The sequence below is a fragment of the Mustela nivalis genome, assembly GCF_964662115.1.
Source record: "Mustela nivalis genome assembly, chromosome: 5".
Classification (NCBI taxonomy): Eukaryota; Metazoa; Chordata; class Mammalia; order Carnivora; family Mustelidae; genus Mustela; species Mustela nivalis.
In genome coordinates, this window is record NC_139024.1 from 91622771 (window position 1) to 91641326 (window position 18556).

At 41.3% G+C, this 18556-nt stretch overlaps 1 protein-coding gene across 4 annotated transcripts; it reads right to left on the reverse strand.

The window, feature by feature from the left end:
* Nucleotides 1-3408: 3408 nt before the first annotated feature.
* On the reverse strand, nt 3409-14638 carry ENPP5 (ectonucleotide pyrophosphatase/phosphodiesterase family member 5). Of its 4 annotated transcripts, none has more exons than XM_082729685.1 (4): nt 14316-14638; nt 11184-12047; nt 9369-9545; nt 3409-6040 (listed from the first exon to the last, which is right to left on the reverse strand). In XM_082729685.1, the coding sequence occupies exons 2-4, from the start codon at nt 12010-12012 to the stop codon at nt 5613-5615; spliced, it is 1434 nt and encodes a 477-aa protein (XP_082585811.1). In that variant the 5' UTR covers nt 12013-12047; nt 14316-14638; the 3' UTR covers nt 3409-5612. The 4 variants fall into 4 exon arrangements, with proteins under 4 accessions (XP_082585811.1, XP_082585810.1, XP_082585809.1 ...); XM_082729684.1 differs by having other exon boundaries at nt 14174-14375; XM_082729683.1 differs by having other exon boundaries at nt 3409-6037; nt 14174-14373.
* Between the last annotated feature and the right edge of the window lie 3918 nt (nt 14639-18556).

Sequence of the window (18556 nt, forward strand, 5' to 3'; positions counted from 1 at the left end):
AATTGACAAGTTCTGCACTCCTCTCTTAAATAACAGATATAACAACTAGACCAAGAAAAAAATCAGTAAGGATGTGGAAGACCTGAGTGTGATGTCAACCACATATACTTACTTGACATTTAGAGATTACAACCCCAACCACGGGAGACGTACTCTTCTCAAGTGCACACACAATCATCACCAAGATAGATCGTATGCAGGACAACAAAACAAGTCTCAGTAAATAATCTCCAAGGATTGCAGTCTTAGGAAGGATGTTTTCTGATCACAATGGAATTAAAATAGCTTCAATAACAATAAGATCTAGAGAAGCCTTGAATATTTTCTATGAGACAATACACTTCTAAATGGCTACCAAATTCTGTAGAATGCAGCTGATGCCATATTTGGATGGAAATTTATAACCTCAAATGCTTGTCTTTGAGAGAAAGGTTCAATACCAATGGTTTAAGCTTCCACTTTGGAAAGGTAGTAAGATGAAGAAAATAATCCAAAGTAAGTAAAAGGAAATAATAAAGATAAAATCAGAATCAATGAAAGAGAAAAGACAAAAATTAAGAAAATCAAATTTTGGCATTATAAGTCTTAATAAAATTGATAAGTCCCTAACAAGATTAAGGGGGGGGGAGAGGGAGAACAAATTAACAAGATGAGTAATAAAAGAGGGGCCATCACTTATAGATTCTACACTTATCAAAAGGATAACAAGAGAATATTATGATAATAAGTTTGACAGTTAAGGTAAAATGAACAAATTCCTTAAAAAATACAACTTAACCAAAACTTATACAAAATCAAATAAAAAACCTTAATAGCCTTATTTATGCTATCACAAAAATTAATTTGTTATCAAAAATGTCCCCACAGAGAAAACTCGTAAATCCAGTTGATTTCACTGATTAGTTACATTTAAGGAGGAAATTATTTTACCCAAATTTACGGAAAATAGAGAAGAAAGGAACATACGTCCAAACTGGTTTAGGAGGCCAGTATAACACTGGTACCAAAATCTGATAAAGATGTTTAAAGAAAACCATAGAATAATATCTCTATGAAAAAAATTATTTAGCAAAACACTGAATTGAGTTTACCAGTATTTTAGAAGGACAAAACATCAACAAGTGGGATTTATTCCAGAGGGGCACCATTAGTTTGGTATTTGAAAAATCAGTGTTATCCTCTATATTAATAGGGAAAACAAGAGCATGTTAATAAATGTGGAAAAAGCATTTGCCAAAATTCAACACCTATTTATTACTTTTTAAAAAAACCAACTCACCACATCTGGAAGAGAACTTCATGCTGGTATATACGCCATAAGCCTACAGCCAGTATCATACTGAATCATAACATAATATAGTAAACCTACGGGGAAATGCTCAGTGTTTTTCTCCTATAATCAGGAGAAAGGCAAGGCTGTCCACTGTCATCACTTTTTATTTAACATTGCCCTGGAGGTGTTAGCCACTCGGTAACACAGGAAAAAGGAATCAGATAAGATTCAAAAAATAATGAAACTGTCATATCCACAGATGACATGATTTCACATACAGAAAATCCAAAGGAATCAGACAAACTAGAAGCTTGCCAAATTTGCTGGATATATGATCAATATATAAAAATCAATTGTATTTCTATGTATCCCCAGAAAATGAAAATTTAAAACGGGTATCACTTATACTGGTATCAAGCAGCATGAAATATCTCAGGATTAGTCTAACAAAGGATCTGCAGAATTTTGCATGGTAAATTATAGCATTGAGCGGAATTAAGAAAGACCAGAATAGGGGTACCTGGGTGGCTCAGTCAGTTAAACTCCTGCTTTCGGCTCAGGTCATGATCTTGGGGTCCTGGGATCCAGCCCCTGCTCAGCGAGGAGTCTCCTTCTCCCTCTGTCTCTGCCCCCCACTCATGCTCTCTGTCTCTCAAATAAATAAATAAATTCTTAAAAAAAAAAAAAAAAAAAAGACCAAAATAGTAGAAGGCTCTGTCATGTTTCTAGGTTGAAAGATTCAACATTGTAAGATGTCAGTTCTCCTCAAACTGGTCATCGCATCCAAGCAATCCCAGATGAGTTTTATTTATTTTTTATGGAATTGTATAAGCAGACTCAAAATGATGCAGAAATAAATGTAAAGGGCCGAGACAGTCTTCACGACACCATGATAGGACTTACTCCATTGGACATCAAGAACTATTGTAAAGTTGTGATAATTCGGTCAGTATGGTGTTGACACAAGGATAGACAGAGATGAAAAGAACTAAGGACCTTGCATAAAATGACGAATCCATACACGTGTGGGTGTATCAGACATCTCTCATGCCTCAAACCCACTCAACCTACCCCTTACCTCCAGTATCATCCCAGTGCGAACCAGCTTCCCCTAGATACAGCCTGAGGATGTATAGCCTTGTTCTTCCTGGCCCAGACACCGCAGCGCTGGGTGCCTATGAGGTCACATTTGGCAGAAGGTTCAACATCCAACTAACATGAATGCTGAAAGGGGGAAACAGAAATTGGATGAAAGGAGATTAGTAACTAAAACGAACTCTGAAAATTGGCTTTACTGTGAAAGAGATAGGAGCCTTTCCAATAAAAAAGTCTTTGAGTGACAAGGGAAGTATCTTAACAACTGCAAAATTCCAAGGAACTGAAGGCTTTAAAAGAAACATTATTTAAGTGGAGGAGGGTGGGGAGGAGGGCGGGAAGGAGGGGGAGGGGGGGAGTGACATAAATTGTCCTAAGACTTCTCAATAGCAGCCCTGCGGGAAGACAATGGAATGATATCAACTAGGAGCTATGAATACATTTTCTTGTATAGTTTCTCACTTTTCCAGGCGTTTTATTATTGTTTTTGTTTCATATCCCCTGCCTGTCACGAATGAACGATGTCCCCTCAACATTCATTCTGAGCATTTAGATTCACATCCTATCCAATCCTGGGTCCTGCTGCCGGCTGACATTCCTATGTCCATGCCTATCAATCATCACAGCTGTCAAGGGGTTTGGATGGTCCCTAAGATCCTTGTTAAGTAGGGGAGGTTGAACGGTCCCTAAGATGCTTCCCGGCTGTAGAGATTCTCAAGTCTGTCCCCCTTAATGAACCAACTCGAAGAGCTAGTACCCCCATCAGATTTTCTAGAGATAATAGGTTCTTGCAAGAAACCAACATTAATAGGATCCTAGTTTTACCTAAAGAGGTCAGAGAGCATTTTGAAAGCAGGTTTAAATTTCAATGTCAGGTGGCAAAGGGAGAAGAAATTGCAAAATGTACAGTGAAGACAAATCTTATCAATTAATAGATGGTACAAAATAGTTGATGAGTGATGTTCAGCAAAAATGGTGGCGAGGGAGGGAGGTATGGAGTACCTTCCTCTGGCCTTAAAATAATTCTCACTTACAATTAGTAAGATCAGCTAGCCTAAATTTTATTTCTATGTGCAATTTCTGTTCAGTGCATACAAAGCTTGAGGGTGCAGACACGCAGATAAAACAAAAAAGCTCTCAAGGTATGATGAAATTTCCCAGTGAAGTTTAAAATTTTACTTTCCTTCAGGCAAATTCTCCTGCATTTTACAGGAAACTGAGTACGTGTAAATAAAAGAAACTTTGCAATAATCCAATATCCAGATCATAATTTTAATGGTTTCATCAATGGTATAGCATGTGCTTTCCTCTTACCACTGAGGCAGTTCTAAAGTGAATTTAATGCAACAGATTTTAAATGTACAGACAGAATTTGAACAGTAATGCGTTTAAAAAGACCAATTTCATCTTTCGGTCATTACACTGGCATCTCAATAATGTGGGTAAAGTTCATGGCTATGCAGCAAGCCAACAGGAGTGGCCACCAAGGATTCTCAAATGTCTCATTCAGAGTTCAGACTTCTTGAGTTTGCCATCTACCATCTAACTTCTCAGCTTTTTAATGTCAGAGCAGGTCCACGAATTCCATTCTGTTTGATTAACAGGCTTTGTAATGAAAATGAGATTTGAGTGCTAACCTTCTTTATGGTATCATTTAAAAAATAACCCATTCACTTTATTTTAGGGAGCACTTAAATTCAACTATATTTTTGATGGTAAAACTACTTTTGTTCTTTACATCTGCTTTATCTTTCTTTCTAGAATACCTACACTATTTTATCTAATCATTAGCCAGCTGTTGCATTAACAACACAAAATCACAATATCATCTATTGGCCACCTGTCTATATAAACTTTTTTTTTTTCAAAGAAAGCAGTTCTTTCCAAGCTTTTCTCTTTCCTCTAAGAAACGACAAGTAAACCCTAGGTCCCCCCAGCCTGACTCCTTCAGAAATCTAAAGCACAGATTTGATGATTGAAATGAGAAGAGCTGAGCGACCAAGCAGATGTCCATGAACCTGATTTCAGCTTTGATCCCCGAGCACCCAGGGCTCGATCATGAACCAAGGCTATGATCCCCACTCTCCTTGTTCCAATACCTGTCCCTGCTACAAGCTATTTCACTGGTTTCTGCCACAAGGCACCCTTCAGTGTTGCTCTGGGGAAGGCGGGTACATCTCAGACAAGGTCCCACCTAACTTTCCTTCCCTGGCTCCACACAGTCCCACTGGAGGACCGCGTGGTCTGTTTTACCCGACATAGTTGGCGACTATGGATCCGCAAATGCTCAAGGCTTCGAGGAGCTTCTGCTCTCTTACTACTTGTTACCAGAAAGAAAACAAACACTGTTGTATCTTATGTGATTTTTTAATGTGATTCATAGTGATTTAGCTTTCAAAGAAGCAAGTAAGCACAGAACAAGAAGAAAAGCTTATTGCTGGGATGATCACCGATGGCTTCTGTTCACAGCGGGCCAGGGCCAGACTACACAGGAAGGACACGGGTATCATGGTGTCTTTGTTATTAAAGAATCAGAGCAAAAGGACTCCTCAGAAAATAGCCATCATGAATTTCATGATAGAAATGGGATGTTTAGGAGTCTGTCAGTACTTGAACCTTTTTTTTTTTTTAAAGAAAATAAAATGAAAACCCATGTCTTTTAGAAAGAAATATGAGAAGGAATGCCCACAGATGCACCCCGCAGTTGGGAATGCATCTCTCCAAAATTCGATGTACAAAGGTTATCATGTTTAATTTTCAACAGTTTTGACTTTTTTTTTTGCACTCCTGAGTTTAAGGAGACAGATTCTGGCATTTTTCAGGAATTATAAGACATTTCATTCTGTGTGACCACCAAATAACAAGTAGTTTGTAATGTGGGCAGAAAACAATTTGTGTATTTCGACCAAATTACAAGACATAATCAGCAATAAAGTGCATTTCATATAAAAGTACCCATGAGGAGAGTAATTTAAAGTGTAATACATAAGGTACTTTAAACAGTGCAAAGCCATTACATATATACATTATAGGTGCCATGTCCAAATACAGCAGGATTTTATCTACCCTAAGCCAGAGAGAATAACAGAATCATGTCTCCCACTTTAATCCTTTGTAGGTATGTGTCTGTGCCTATCTATGTACATAACTGCCTAATGATCTGTGCAAATGTCTGAAACTGGTTTCCTAGAATCTGAAACCCTTAAACACTGAAGTAAGTACACATCTCCACTTCGAAGTAGCATTAGGCTTGTAATAATGGCTGAGCGATTTCAGCCTGCACATCTGGTAAGGCAGGTATCTGACTGCGAATTAAATGTTTAACGAAAATCACAAAGAATACAATCACCAAAATGCTGCCGAGAGACACCCCTAAGAAATAAGCATAGGACTCCTCGCTCTCATCGTCTCCAGGCTTGACGCTACCGTGGAGGAGTGTGGGACCCGGCGTGGGAGGAAGCGCTCCTGGGCTTGTTGAACGGAGCAGATCCTGGACGTTCCTGAAGGATCCGTTGTGAGGCATGCCCGTGATGTTAAGCAGATGGCAGAGCAGTGGGTACAGGTCTGTGGAGCTCATGGCTTCCTGCGTGAAATTCTTTCTGAAGGCAGGACCATGGGCTAAAAATACCGGATGCATGTCTGCTAATGCATTATCGTAACCATGGTTGCCTACTGGAAAGAGAACATGGATGAGTAAGTTAGCCCCCGCTCCCAGGGCACGACAACGAGAATCACGGTTGTATCGTCCAATTCTGAACTTAAGTGCAAAGTTTAACTTGTTCATATTTTAAAAGAAAAGAATCTTTTATGATTAATCTCTACTGTGGTCAACATCACCGTCCACTTTAGAAAATGAAAAGTCACACTGATGACAAATCTTTCTCACAGGCAGAAGCAACCTGAAACAGTAGAGGAGGAGGGGTAAAGAGCAAAACCGAACCCAAGTCAGGGGAAAATGAAAGCATTTTTTTTTTCTTTTTTTCTTTTTTTCTGGTGGCCGGTAAACTAATATTCGGTAAGTACTTTTTAGGTAACCTACTTTGTTCCAATTATGTTCTAAAGATAAAGGGATAAAGCGGCTCTCAGTCATTAAGAGAGTAAATTCACCATTACCAGTTACCAGTTGTGGGGAAAACAAAAGACACCACAAAAATCAAACCCCTAGCGACAGCTACAACCCGCTGTAGAAAACTTAATGTCAGGACCTTTATGGGTAAAACCTTGATAGAGGTGGTTCAGATCAAAATACAATTTAGCACTGTGAGCTTGTGTGGCTACAAAGAAAGTAAAAAGCCTTAGAAGTCTTCTGATTTATCAGGATATGTAAACACTGAAGCATGACAACTCCTGTATAATAAACACTGCATTTTATGTTGTTGTTATTATTTTTTAAGTAGACTCCACGCCCAGCGTGGAGCCCAATGCAGGGCTCAAACTCACAACCCTGAGATCAAGACCTGAGCTGAGATCAAAAGCTGGACACTTAACTTACTGAGCCACCCAGGGGCCCTACAGGAAACCTATTTTGAGAAGCACTGCTTTTGGACATTAGGACTTCATTCTCTGTGGAACTCAGGTTGAGAAGGAATATGCTGGCCAACATGTAATTATTTGTTGAAGAAATAATTATTTCATATATTTATTTGTTGAATAAATAACCACATTGAACATAACAGGAGCGTTATTAAGACCTTCTAGCAAAAACAGGCCTGACCAATCAGTTGCGTAAGTATAGTTCACCACACCAAAATCTCAAGAGAGCCCATCAGACTCACATTACTTATAAAGGACAAATCTCAGAGACAGCAGTTCTTTTTTGAGCAACCCCGCTACCACAAGAGCTATCTGCACAGTACATGAGAATCTGAACATGTAAAGGCAGCAATTATTCTCTGAGCCAAAGAAATTTTTTTGAAAGAAAATTTTTTGAAAGATTTTATTTATTTGAGGGCACCCTGGGTGGCTCAGTCAATTAAGCGACTGCCTTCAGCTCAGGTCATGATCCGGGAGTCCTGGGATGGAGTTCTGCATTGGGCTCCCAGCTCCATGGGGCGTCTGCTTCTCCCACTTCTCCCTCTGACCTTCTCCCCTCTCATGCTCACTCTCACTCCCTCTCTCAAATAAATAAATAAAATATTAAAAAAAAAAAGATTTTATTTGAGAGAGAGAGAGAGCATGCGTGCCACACAAGTGGGTTAGGTGCAGAGGGGGAGGGAGAAGCAGACTCCCCACTGAGCAGGGAGTCTGATGTGGGGCTTGACCCTAGGACCCTGGGATCATGACCTGAGCAGAAGGCAGATGCTGAATTGACTGAGCCACCCAGGTGCCCTGAAAGAAATTATTTTTAAAGGCTTTCTTAACACAGATCTCCTGGTGTAAGTAAGCTTACAGATCATCATCCATGTGTAAAACCTTTAAGAACGAGACACCAGGCCCCTGTATACACCTGCCACTGTGATTCCCATATGTACTACAGATGCCACGGTCAGGCGACTGCTTTTCCTTTGGTCAACAAATATGATAGAACCCAATTCTACCTCAAGGGACATCTTTGTACATCTCAGATAGATCAAGGACCAAGCCTGAAGAAAGCATTCCTGTGTAGTTTTGATACAATGTAGTTCCTTCATTATCTAAATAACAGAGGAAAAACAACTCCCTGGGAACTGATCAGTGGCCATGTTAATATCTTTGTCCACCAGGAAAGCAGTAGGCCAGCAAGGTAGTTCACCGGAGGGAAGTTCTAAGAGCTGAGAAGCCTCCTCCAGATGGCAAAGGATTAGGAACAGCCCCTAGGCCGCAGCTGGAGGGACAGAAGGTGGTGTTGCCAGAGCCCAAAGGCTAGGGCTGCCCGGTAGGAGACGAAGCTGTAGGAAGAGCTGTCCAGAGGGAGCTGGGACCACAGAGGAAATGAAGTCACCATCACAGACACCACCTAAGATGGAGGATGAGTGGGACAAATATCCTGGCTTCTTCCCAACTCCCAACTCCTGCCTCCCAAACTCCTGTGGGTGTCTTCTATTATTTTGGCCACATATAACCAGAAACAGGTTGACAAAGGAGTCTGGGAAATTAGTCGTTAGAAGTCAATCAGCAGCAGGACAAAGCAGAGCAGGGAGAGGGAAGGGAGTTGAGCAAATATGCACATGAGGGGCCCATTACAGAGCAGTAAAAGCCTGTGGACAGCTTTTCCATTTGACTAACTTGCTAGAAGCTATATAAGAGAAAAATTACATGTTAAGGATGGCAGAAAGCCCCTTCTTTTGCATGTCTGAATTTCAAATGGGACGTCCATTATATTAAAAATTCAGTGGAGGGCGCCTGGGTGGCTCAGTGGGTTAAGCCGCTGCCTTCGGCTCAGGTCATGATCTCAGGGTCCTGAGATCAAGTCCCGCATCGGGCTCTCTGCTCAGCAGGGAGCCTGCTTCCTCCTCTCTCTCTCTCTGCCTGCCTCTATGCCTACTTGTGATCTCTCTCTGTCAAGTAAATAAATAAAATCTTTAAAAAAAAAAAAAATTCAGTGGAAATAGCTCCAAAACTGTATCACTAGGGGTTAGAAAAATACATTTTCATATACGGTCCTCCAGGCCATACGCAATTCTTTTCAGAAGGTAAAAAACAAAGTTGGCCTGTATTTGGTGGAACCAGAAGGGCAAAGAAAACTAGAAAGCTAACAACTGCAAATAAAAACAGAGATTACGTACTTACGAAATTAGAACATGAAACAGAAGCAGAAAAAACATTCAATCTGTAAATTTCCAATTAGGTTTTTCTCAAGAACATGATGGCTATAATTAGCTGTCCGGGTCACTCTGCATACCTTTGGTCTGATGACTTCCAGCGAAATGCATGTTTAGGGGCAAGTCCCAAGGATCTTTGCTTTGCTATTCATGTAGGACTCCGGTTAGTTATCCGATTAATAAATACCGCTCTATTACGCACAGTCTCCACTCCAACAAACAGTGACGCAGAATGGGAAGAAACGGTGTAATATACTCACACAGGAAGTTATCGGACTTATTCTGCAGAATATACCATCCGTCGTCAGCCACGGCTATGATGGGTTGAATTCGACGGTTGTACTTGTAATGCCATCTTTCTGGAAGCTCTTCTCTTTTGTAAACAGTAAGATTAGGATGAGCATGAGCTAGGGCTTCATAGACTTCATCAAATTTACCTCAAAGAGGAAGGATACGGAGAGGGACTCAGAACCAGGCACTCACTGTTAACGATTAAAGAAACCACCCTGGCAACATTTCTTCCTCCCCAACAACACCCCGGGAGGTAAACCACCACTGTGCAGAACACAAAGAAATACAGCCAGATACTTGAAGACTCTTATCCCCTGAGCAAAGAATCTTGAGGGGCAAACAGAAATGACCCATCTTCTGCTGTACGTAAATTCACTTAACAGAACTGAGAGGACATTAGATAGAACCACACTTCCCCTCCCTGCAGCTGTTGACACTAAGGAAAATGTCTACACAAACAAAAACAAAGAGCTAAGTTCTGATAGTTATGCACACCAAGGAGAGAGAATCTCTGAGAGGAGGGCGAGGCAGCCCTTGGGGGGAAATCGGAGGAGGAGAGGGACCAGGAGAGACTGTGGACTCAGAAACAAACTGAAGGTTTTTTTTGGGGGGGGGGGGGTTGGGTGAGCCTGGTGGTGGGTATTAAGGAGAGCACGTACTGCATGGAGCACTGGCTGTGGAGCATAAGCAATGAATCTTGGGACACTGAAAAAACAAAATAAAATTAAAAAAAAAAAAAAAAAGATAGGAAGGGCAGACTGGAGGTGAAACACAGCTTGTGAAACAGGAAAATTCTTTAACCCCTGGAGGCGTGGCAAAAGCACTCCCTGGAACTTCAAACGTAGTGTCTTTAATCCTTTTCTTGTTTGTCAAATCCTTTATTGGGGGCTCCTCCCTGCCTCCCAACACCTCCAACACAGGACACATTCCAATTTTATAAGGAAAACTGAAGAGTTAATGTGATTTCCACAAACAACAAAAGACTTGTTATTTTATACTGAATTTGTTAAAAGGTTCATGTGCAAGTGCACACGTATATTTTAACATTCGCTGTTTCATATGATCCTCTTGATTCCCTTGAGAGGTATGTAAGGCTCGTAATGTGAGGTATTCAGCTTTCCAAAATCTGTCCTCTCACTGGATATCTAGAGTTAATCTAGATGGTGATAAAAAGGAAGTCAGAAGTCTGAGTCTCCCTCTGCACATCCTTCGTGATCTGGTGAGGTTAAACTTGAACTAGTTCACTTGTCTTTAAAACAGCAGTAACGCTTAGGTGACAAGGTTGGTAGAGGCTTTGAGAAAAGGTTTGTTCAATGTATTGTTATGACTTCCTCATTTATAGACAGGGAAAAGAAATCTTCAGCTTGACCACTGCTTTCTCCTTCCTATACAGCACTGTCTCCCTATTAAGCAGGTCCTACAAAAGGATCCACAGAAGGCTAAATTTAGGGCTTCCATAAAATCACTGTAATTGCATGTGAATTCTATGTCTCTTTCCATCTCAATTTTCCTCAGAAAGGAGGCTGTAGCTTTCATCATATTTGGTGGTTCCAAGATGGCTCAATCCATCTACCGTAAATACAGAGAGAACATCAATTTCAAATTCTTGGGAAAAATGAAAAATTACAGACTGAGAAAAGAGATTTTGTCTTTTCAGAGACTAAGGATTAAGCCCTAGAAAACTTCACAGGCAAGCCTATGAAGACATAGAAACAAAAATACCCCCCTCAGGGGCACTGGGCACATCCAACTCCGGCCCCAGATCACCACTCGATCAGACTTACCTTCTTTTGGCAAGATGGCCGCTACTGGAGATTGGTCAATCAGGACATAGTGGTCTTTATCCAGATACTCATCAAGTTCTATGATCCTTTCCTCAGAACACTGGGTCATTCCATGATCACTTGTGATGATTAGGTTCAGAACGTTCCACAACTTGGCCTTTTTCAGCATTTGTATGAGATATCCCAACTTGTTGTCGATATCCGAAATGACAGGCCCCATGAGCGGACTCTCGGGTCCCACATTGTGGCCCATATCATCGGGGTCTTCCCAATAAAGAAGACCGAGATTTATGGGCTCTTTTGACGTAAACCACTCGATAATTTTGGCAACTCTATCTTCAAATGACACAGACTCATTGTAAGGCATATAATGAGTAGGAAAACTATTATGTATTTTTACATCGGTTCCAGGCCACATGGCTGCACCACTAGAATGTCCCGCCCTCTGATTTGTGATCCATATTGGCATTGCTTCTTCCCAAAACTCAGAATCATAAATAGTCATGTTATCCAAGGAGAAAGACTTATTCAGAATAGGATCAAACATGTCATTTGCAACAATCCCATGATTCTCTGCAAAGAGGCCAGTTACCAAAGTATAATGGTTAGGGTAGGTCTTTGTAATAAAAATATTAGTAACTTGCTTCACATGAACACCATACTTCATAACATAATGAAAATGGGGTGTTGGAACTCTATACAAGTAATCCCAACGGAATCCATCAAATGAAACCAGTAGAACCTTTTGCTGGTCTGGTTGGAGAGAAAATGTAACGGACAGTATTAACGCAGCAAGTATGAAGGACACCCAGAGGAGTTTGGAAGTCATTTTCAAAGTATTTGATCAGCTCAGTGTAAGATAATCTGTATAGAAAACATATAGAAGTTAGTAACAATTTTTTTTTTTGGTATACCTTACCCAAAACTGACAGTAACAGTACTTAGTAATAGCAGTTATGTCATAAATCACAGCCTGGAAGAATTACGTTGTTCCACCTTAAGTAAGAGACCTGGGGCTTCCTGCATAATAAAGCTAAGAAATTCAGTTTCATTTTAGAAACTGCTACTTTCGAAGAATTTATCAAAACATTTCTCAAAGTAATTATTTAAGTAACCCCCCCCAAATATCATTTTAAAATGAAATAATTTACTTTTGAGAAAACCAAAAACTTTTCAGAAACTTTTGCAGGGGACCCAGACTTCTGACTTTTGGCCTGTAAAGTTTATGTAATCTAATTAATATCTGGGAAAGTATTTATCATTATGGTTAGATCAACTACAGGAACCTAAAAACAAGCAAGTACCATCAGCAAATCCAATAAAAATACTTTAAAAAAAAAAAACACACGTCTATTTTTCAAAGCCAAAGTCTTATATTTAGGGATGTTACTCAAGAAATGAGAAAAAAGATGAACTTGGTTTTTTGAAGTGACATAAAATTTGTGATACTCAAATATGCTTGTGTAGTGTAATTTGCATTCATTTATTTCATAATTAAAGCATAGCCTTTGTTATTCTAAAACAGTTTCTGTTGAACAGAAACATAATTCTGAAATCTGGTGTTGACTTTCTGTGAGCTGAAATTCATCAATATTTAATCTTTGTGATATGTGTGGGAAAAGCACTTGCCAGGATTAAAGACTCCCTTTGGATCAAGGTTGTTGGTCAGTTGTTCTATTTTTTTTTTTTTTTAATCTGCTTGTATGTCTAAAAAGTTTTTATTCTATTCAAGAAAGCTAACAAAAGGCAGTATGGATAAACAACACATATGTAAATTTTGTGAACTCTAATTGGGCTTGCAAATTAAGCAAGGATTTTTGGTTCTCTATTCTTGTCCATTCTTGCGTGAAGGTATTTGTAAGTCCACCGAAACCTGGATCTATCCACACTCTTGTGCCAAGAAATCTCCTGAATTCAGCCTTTGATGCCTTGTTAACTTGAATATGCTGAAGATATTTTAAACCTCAAAAACAGATCCTGTCTTGTCTTGCTGGCTATATTAGAGGTATAGGTAAGTAAAAACAGCTTGGCATGCTTGCTTTGCTTTCAGATACACTAATTTTTAACTATGATTTCACTGTACCTAGAACATTATTTAAACTGAAACTGCAGTAGGTATCGGTCTCCAGACAATGGTTCAAAATTTAAATTTAAAAACTATTTCTCAAATGGCAATAATGTTTCTAATTCTGGAAGGAACATTTAAAAACCAGTTCCAATAATGAACTCCAACTGTATTTACTAACATAAATAGCTGAGGATGCTGTTTCCTCCCCCTTTCCCCCCTTCACCTTCCTCACAAAAGCTGTTATGAAACAAATATAATTTAAGGCTAAAAAAAAAAAAATCAACTACATGAAATGCCTGATTTTCCTCTAAGTAAATGAATTCAGCAACTGTGGTAAGCAGGAAAGAACTGCTTTCCTGGACAGAAGAAAATAAATGCTGTGTTGTCTACAGCTTAGCAATGTTTGGTAAGAAGACTCAACATTATCACATCGATGACATAAAGCAATAAACAAAGAGGTGGGGGTGGGGATGAAAGAAATAGCAGATTTCGTTCTTTTCCATGCACAAACTGCTGCACAGTGCAGTGGAATCCCTAGTTCTCGGTCCAGATTTCACCGGGCTGCTTTCCAGGTTCTCCTCCCCTCTAATCCTTCCCCCACAGGCTGCCTTGCAAATAGAGGGAAGGGGCGCCAACAAACACGGAGAAGAAAGTGGAGGAGGAGTCGGTGGGTTTAGAGGGACTCGACGTCGAGAGAAAGAAGTAGTGCCCTATCTTCCCCCCTGGGATTCCAACCTAGTCACTGGGAAGGGTCCGGGCGTTGAATACTTTAGCCATTCGCTGACCTCCCGCCCACCGAGGCCGGCAGGTGCCCCCACGTGAGCTGTGCGCGCGTGCAAGGAAAGAGGGGCTGGTCTGAGGGGACCACAGGAGCCGTGTGGGGTTCCCGGGAGGCAAGCAGCCCACTCCCCTGGACTCTTACCCTTGCAGTGATCCGGACGGCCCGCATGGGGTTGGGACAAGAGGATGGTAAGTCAGGGGCTGGGGGGGCTCACGGAGACCCGGGGGCAATAGCGGGGAGGTGGCGGAAGCGAGAATTGCCCCTTGAACTTGCAGCCGCTCACCTGCACGCAGCCTCGGCTCAGAGCACCTGACCAGCACCTCCTCCTGGCCGCAAGTCCCGCCTCTTGCCTCCTATTGGCTACGGTAGGATGGTGCCCTCCGCTGGGCCTGCCAAACCAAAGCCGGGCTCTAGGAGTCGCTGCACCGCCTGCCAATCAGCGGGCCCGGGGGCGGGGGGGTGGCGGGCACTGCCTGCGTCTGGAGGGTGGAGGGGGCGCAGCCTGCGGGAGCGGAGGGTCGCGGGGAGGTCGCGGGGGTCGTGGAGGCAGACACCCAGGCTGTATCCTCGCTGAGGTCTTATCTTTGCCTGGTCACACACTGTCCTGCGGTGTGGCATTTTCTTGCCGGTTGCTTGTGTTGTCGTCAGTGATGTAGGAAGATTAGAAAGAGCTACCCCCAGTGGTTTGTCAACCCTCAACTGTTTCGGTTAACAGTACTTTCTTATCTCTCAAGGTTTTTTGGTTACTCTGTTTTTTCTTATCAAAAATTGGCTCCATACCCTGGGTTTTGCTCTGAGGAACACTCGAACGCCCCAGAAAGTCGATGGGACAATGACATTTTAACTCTTTATTAGCTGGTCTGACCTGCTTTACCTTAGAAAAGTCTGATTTAGAAGGGTTTAATTCAGTCCGTTCTGCAGCCGCGGTGTTGCAGGTTTTTGCAGTATGAGGTCTCTGTGGTAGCTGAAACTGCTCGAAATCAACCAAGCCAGGTTCAGGAGTAGGTTAATTTGCACGGGGGGTGTTGGAGAGGGGGTAGAGGCTCACCAGCTACTCTGATGGTTTCATCTAGACTCCAGAATCTGCTTCTAGCTTTGTTTCTAAATATGCAGTCAGGCTACAAGCATTAGGTCTCATTTCTCTCTCAGGAAGTCTTCTGGTTTGTTAGTGGTTCTGTTTGTGTGTGGGCAAGTACATGGTTTGTCAGTTTGATCTCAATGATACCATACATTGTAACAATGACCTTGAGCTCCCTGGAAGAATTTCTTCATCTACAGGGTCCCCAGGCCAAATTCCTACCGCCCTGCAATGGAAAATAATCTATGCTTGGCTGTTACAAGTTAAGTTTCAACATCTAGTTAGCCCATAAAACAGAGCAAACCAGTGGCTTGGGATCCTCTCTGGACCTCCCGCTCCCTAGCTCCCTGTCTAGAGTACTGGAACTGTAATATGAATAGAGATCCTTGCTGATATTTAAACAAGGCAAACATTTTGGCCATGGTTTTTTCTTTTTCTCTCAACTTCTTGTGAAAGGACAGCCCCTACCCCAATTGCTCCCTTCTGATTGCACCATACCCTCCCCAAGGGCATCTGGGCACTCTTCTGTGGCCTTTTATTTGTAGTTACTTGAGTTTATGGTTCTCCACATGAGCGTTGGGGATTAGAGTGGCTGGTTTCCGTGTTTAGCCAGACCCAGCGACAGTGAAGTTGTACAGATTGTTCCAAGTTCCTTAAGCTCTGTCCTTTGAAGTTGCCCAAGCTTGGAACGGGGTGGTCCAATATTATAAGTCCTTGTCTCCCCTCACTGCCCCCCACCAACCCTGCATTGCTCCAGATGCTCAAAGAACAGTGCATGCTGACTAGCAAGCAGGAGGAGTGAAAAACCAGACTTTTATCTGGGTCGCTGAACAATTTTGGACTCAATTTAGGTGATGACACTTGGCCTTACCCTACAAACTTGGTATGAAATGGGTGAATGTGCTCACCAGCTACCCTAGAGACATAGGCTTGGTACAGCTGTTCCTCCACAGCACATGATACGGAAAATGACTCAGGAGAGGCTCAGCGAGAGCCAGAGACTCCTCCCAGATCTTCATATAACGACATGTGGTGTTAGACTGGAGCTTGTTGTATAGCTCATGCAATAATGGGAAACAAAATCAGGCTCTTTCATAGTATAAATAGAGGAATGATTGTTAAAAAAAAATAAAAATAAAGGAACTCCTGTTTACATCTATCTGTACCATGTCTCCTGCCCTGTTGTCTCATCTCCTGTCCTGTTGTAACAACCACTCAGCACATCACGGTGGCATAAGCTGCAACCTGTTACTGACTACTGACTTTTATTAACGGACTGTTCCTTTATTTTCTGTTATTGAGTTCATATAATCACCATCGAGCTAGTAATATGTTTCTGAATAATGGAGTACAAGAAGAATCAACTTCTTTCATGAATTTTGGAGTGGGAAGGGGGGGTCCCTTTGCATGCCTAAAGAAGTCTGATAGGGATTTGAGGGCTGGATTATTTTCTTCCTCAGGAGCTGGAAGAGGCTTGTGCGAAAACTGAAATGTGACATGTACTTTATGAAATAGCCAAGACTGGCTTTGCCGCAGAAGCTGTGTTTTCAAAAAACTAGTCTCTGTCCTGTGGCAGGGGAAATGAACATACTATTTTGCAATCAGAAAAAAAAAGCCTGTAAGGTTGCAGTATGGGTTATACCACAAAAACTACCAAACAAAAACAAAGTCTATCTCATGATCTTTTAGAGAACAGTCTGCAAAATGTGGGTCTCCATATTCAATAGCCATAGGTTAGAAACAATTGGGACTCTTGTTCTCAACTGACCTTGATTCTTGATTAAGAAAATAGGTCTTCACTAATTTGGATTTACTAACAGAAGGTCAGCTTGATGAGTACAAAGTTACATTATAGATTATTCAAGATTTAGTCCAAGTGGTTTATAGTTGTTAGTAATTTAGGCTGCTAATGATATATTTGTACCTCTTAAAACTATTTTTCACACACATGATTGTTATATTTTTAACCTCAGAGAGCTTTATATAAGCCAAATATAACCTTCTAAAAGTTCTTTGTACTCTTGTGCTTCATAAATTGTGTTTATAGGGTATCATTTTTGTAGGGCTATTGGGACAAAGTATGACAGGCCAGGTGGTTGACAGTAATAGAACTTTATTCTCTCTTTAGACTCTTTTGGAGACTAGAAGTCTGACATCACGTTGTTGGCAGGGCCACACTCCCCCCAGGCTCCAGGAATCCTTCTCTGTCTCTTCTAGCTTCTGGTGGTTTCTGATGTTCCTCAGCTTGTTGCAGCTGTCTCCGTGGCCACAGGGTGGCCTCCTCTGTGGGTCTCTGTGTCTTCAGATGGCCTCTTATAATGACACTAGCCATTGGAATTCAGACCCACTTTAATCCAGGAGGAACTCATCTAAACAAATCTAATTGCATCTGCAAAGATCCTATTTCCCGCCTGGGTGGCTCAGTTGGTTAAGCGACTGCCTTTGGCTCCAGTCATAATCCTGGAGTCCTGGGATGGAGTCCCACATCAGGATCCCTGCTCAGCAGAAGTCTGCTTCTCCCGCTGACCTCTCTCCTCTCGTCTCTCTCTCTTTCACTGTCTCTCTCTACCTCTCAAATAAATAAATGAAATATTAAAAAAAAAATCCTATTTCCCAATAAGGTCACTTTCTGAGGTTTGAGGTGAACGCAGTTTGGGGAAACATTCAACCCAGTACAACATAGCTAGCAGAATGTTAATTTTTTTTTTTTTTTCAGAATGTTTTATTTTATAGCTCAGGATAGATCCAAAGTTCATGAGTAATTATGAAAATGGCTCAGATCAGAGACACTGACAACATCTAGTACTGACAAGGATTTAGAGGAGCTGCATCTCTCCTGTGTTGCTGGCAGAAATGATATGGCCTCTTTAGACGATGGTTTGGAAGTGTCTTATAAAGTTAAATATTCATGTGTCATGTGAGCAGGAATACCACTCAGGGATAGTTAGACAAGACAAATGAAGAAGATGACCTCTCAAAACTTATAAGCACATTTTAATAGCAGCTTTATTCATAATCACTATAAACTAGACACAGGGGCGCCTGGGTGGCTCAGTCGTTGGGCATCTGCCTTTGGCTCAGGTCAAGATCCCCGGGTCCTGGGATCAAGCCCCGGATCAGGCTCCCTGCTCAATGGGAAGCCTGCTTCTCCCTCTCTGACTCCCCCTGCTTGTGTTCCCTCTCCCACTGTATCTATCAAATAAATAAATAAATAAAATCTTAAACAAATAAAAATAAAAAAAAATAATAAAAACTAGAAACCCAAATGTCCCTCACCTGTGCGTAGATAAACAAATTGTGGTCTCTCCATGAGGGGAATACTATTCATCAATAAGAAGGAATGAATTAGTGATACCAACAATTATGTGGATGAGTCTCCAAAGCATTTTGTTAAGTGAAAGAAGCCAAATGCAAATTGGTTATTTCCTATTTGATTCCATTTCTAT

Coding starts and splice junctions, on each gene's coding strand:
- ENPP5 (XM_082729685.1), bottom strand. CDS start 12,012: ATGACTTCCAAACTCCTCTGGGTGTCCTTCATACTTGCTGCGTTAATA. Junction 9,546..11,183: donor GGCCATCTTGCCAAAAGAAG/GTAAGTCTGATC, acceptor TTCCTCTTTGAG/GTAAATTTGATGAAGTCTAT. Junction 6,041..9,368: donor TAAGTCCGATAACTTCCTGT/GTGAGTATATTA, acceptor TTCTCTTTCCAG/TAGGCAACCATGGTTACGAT.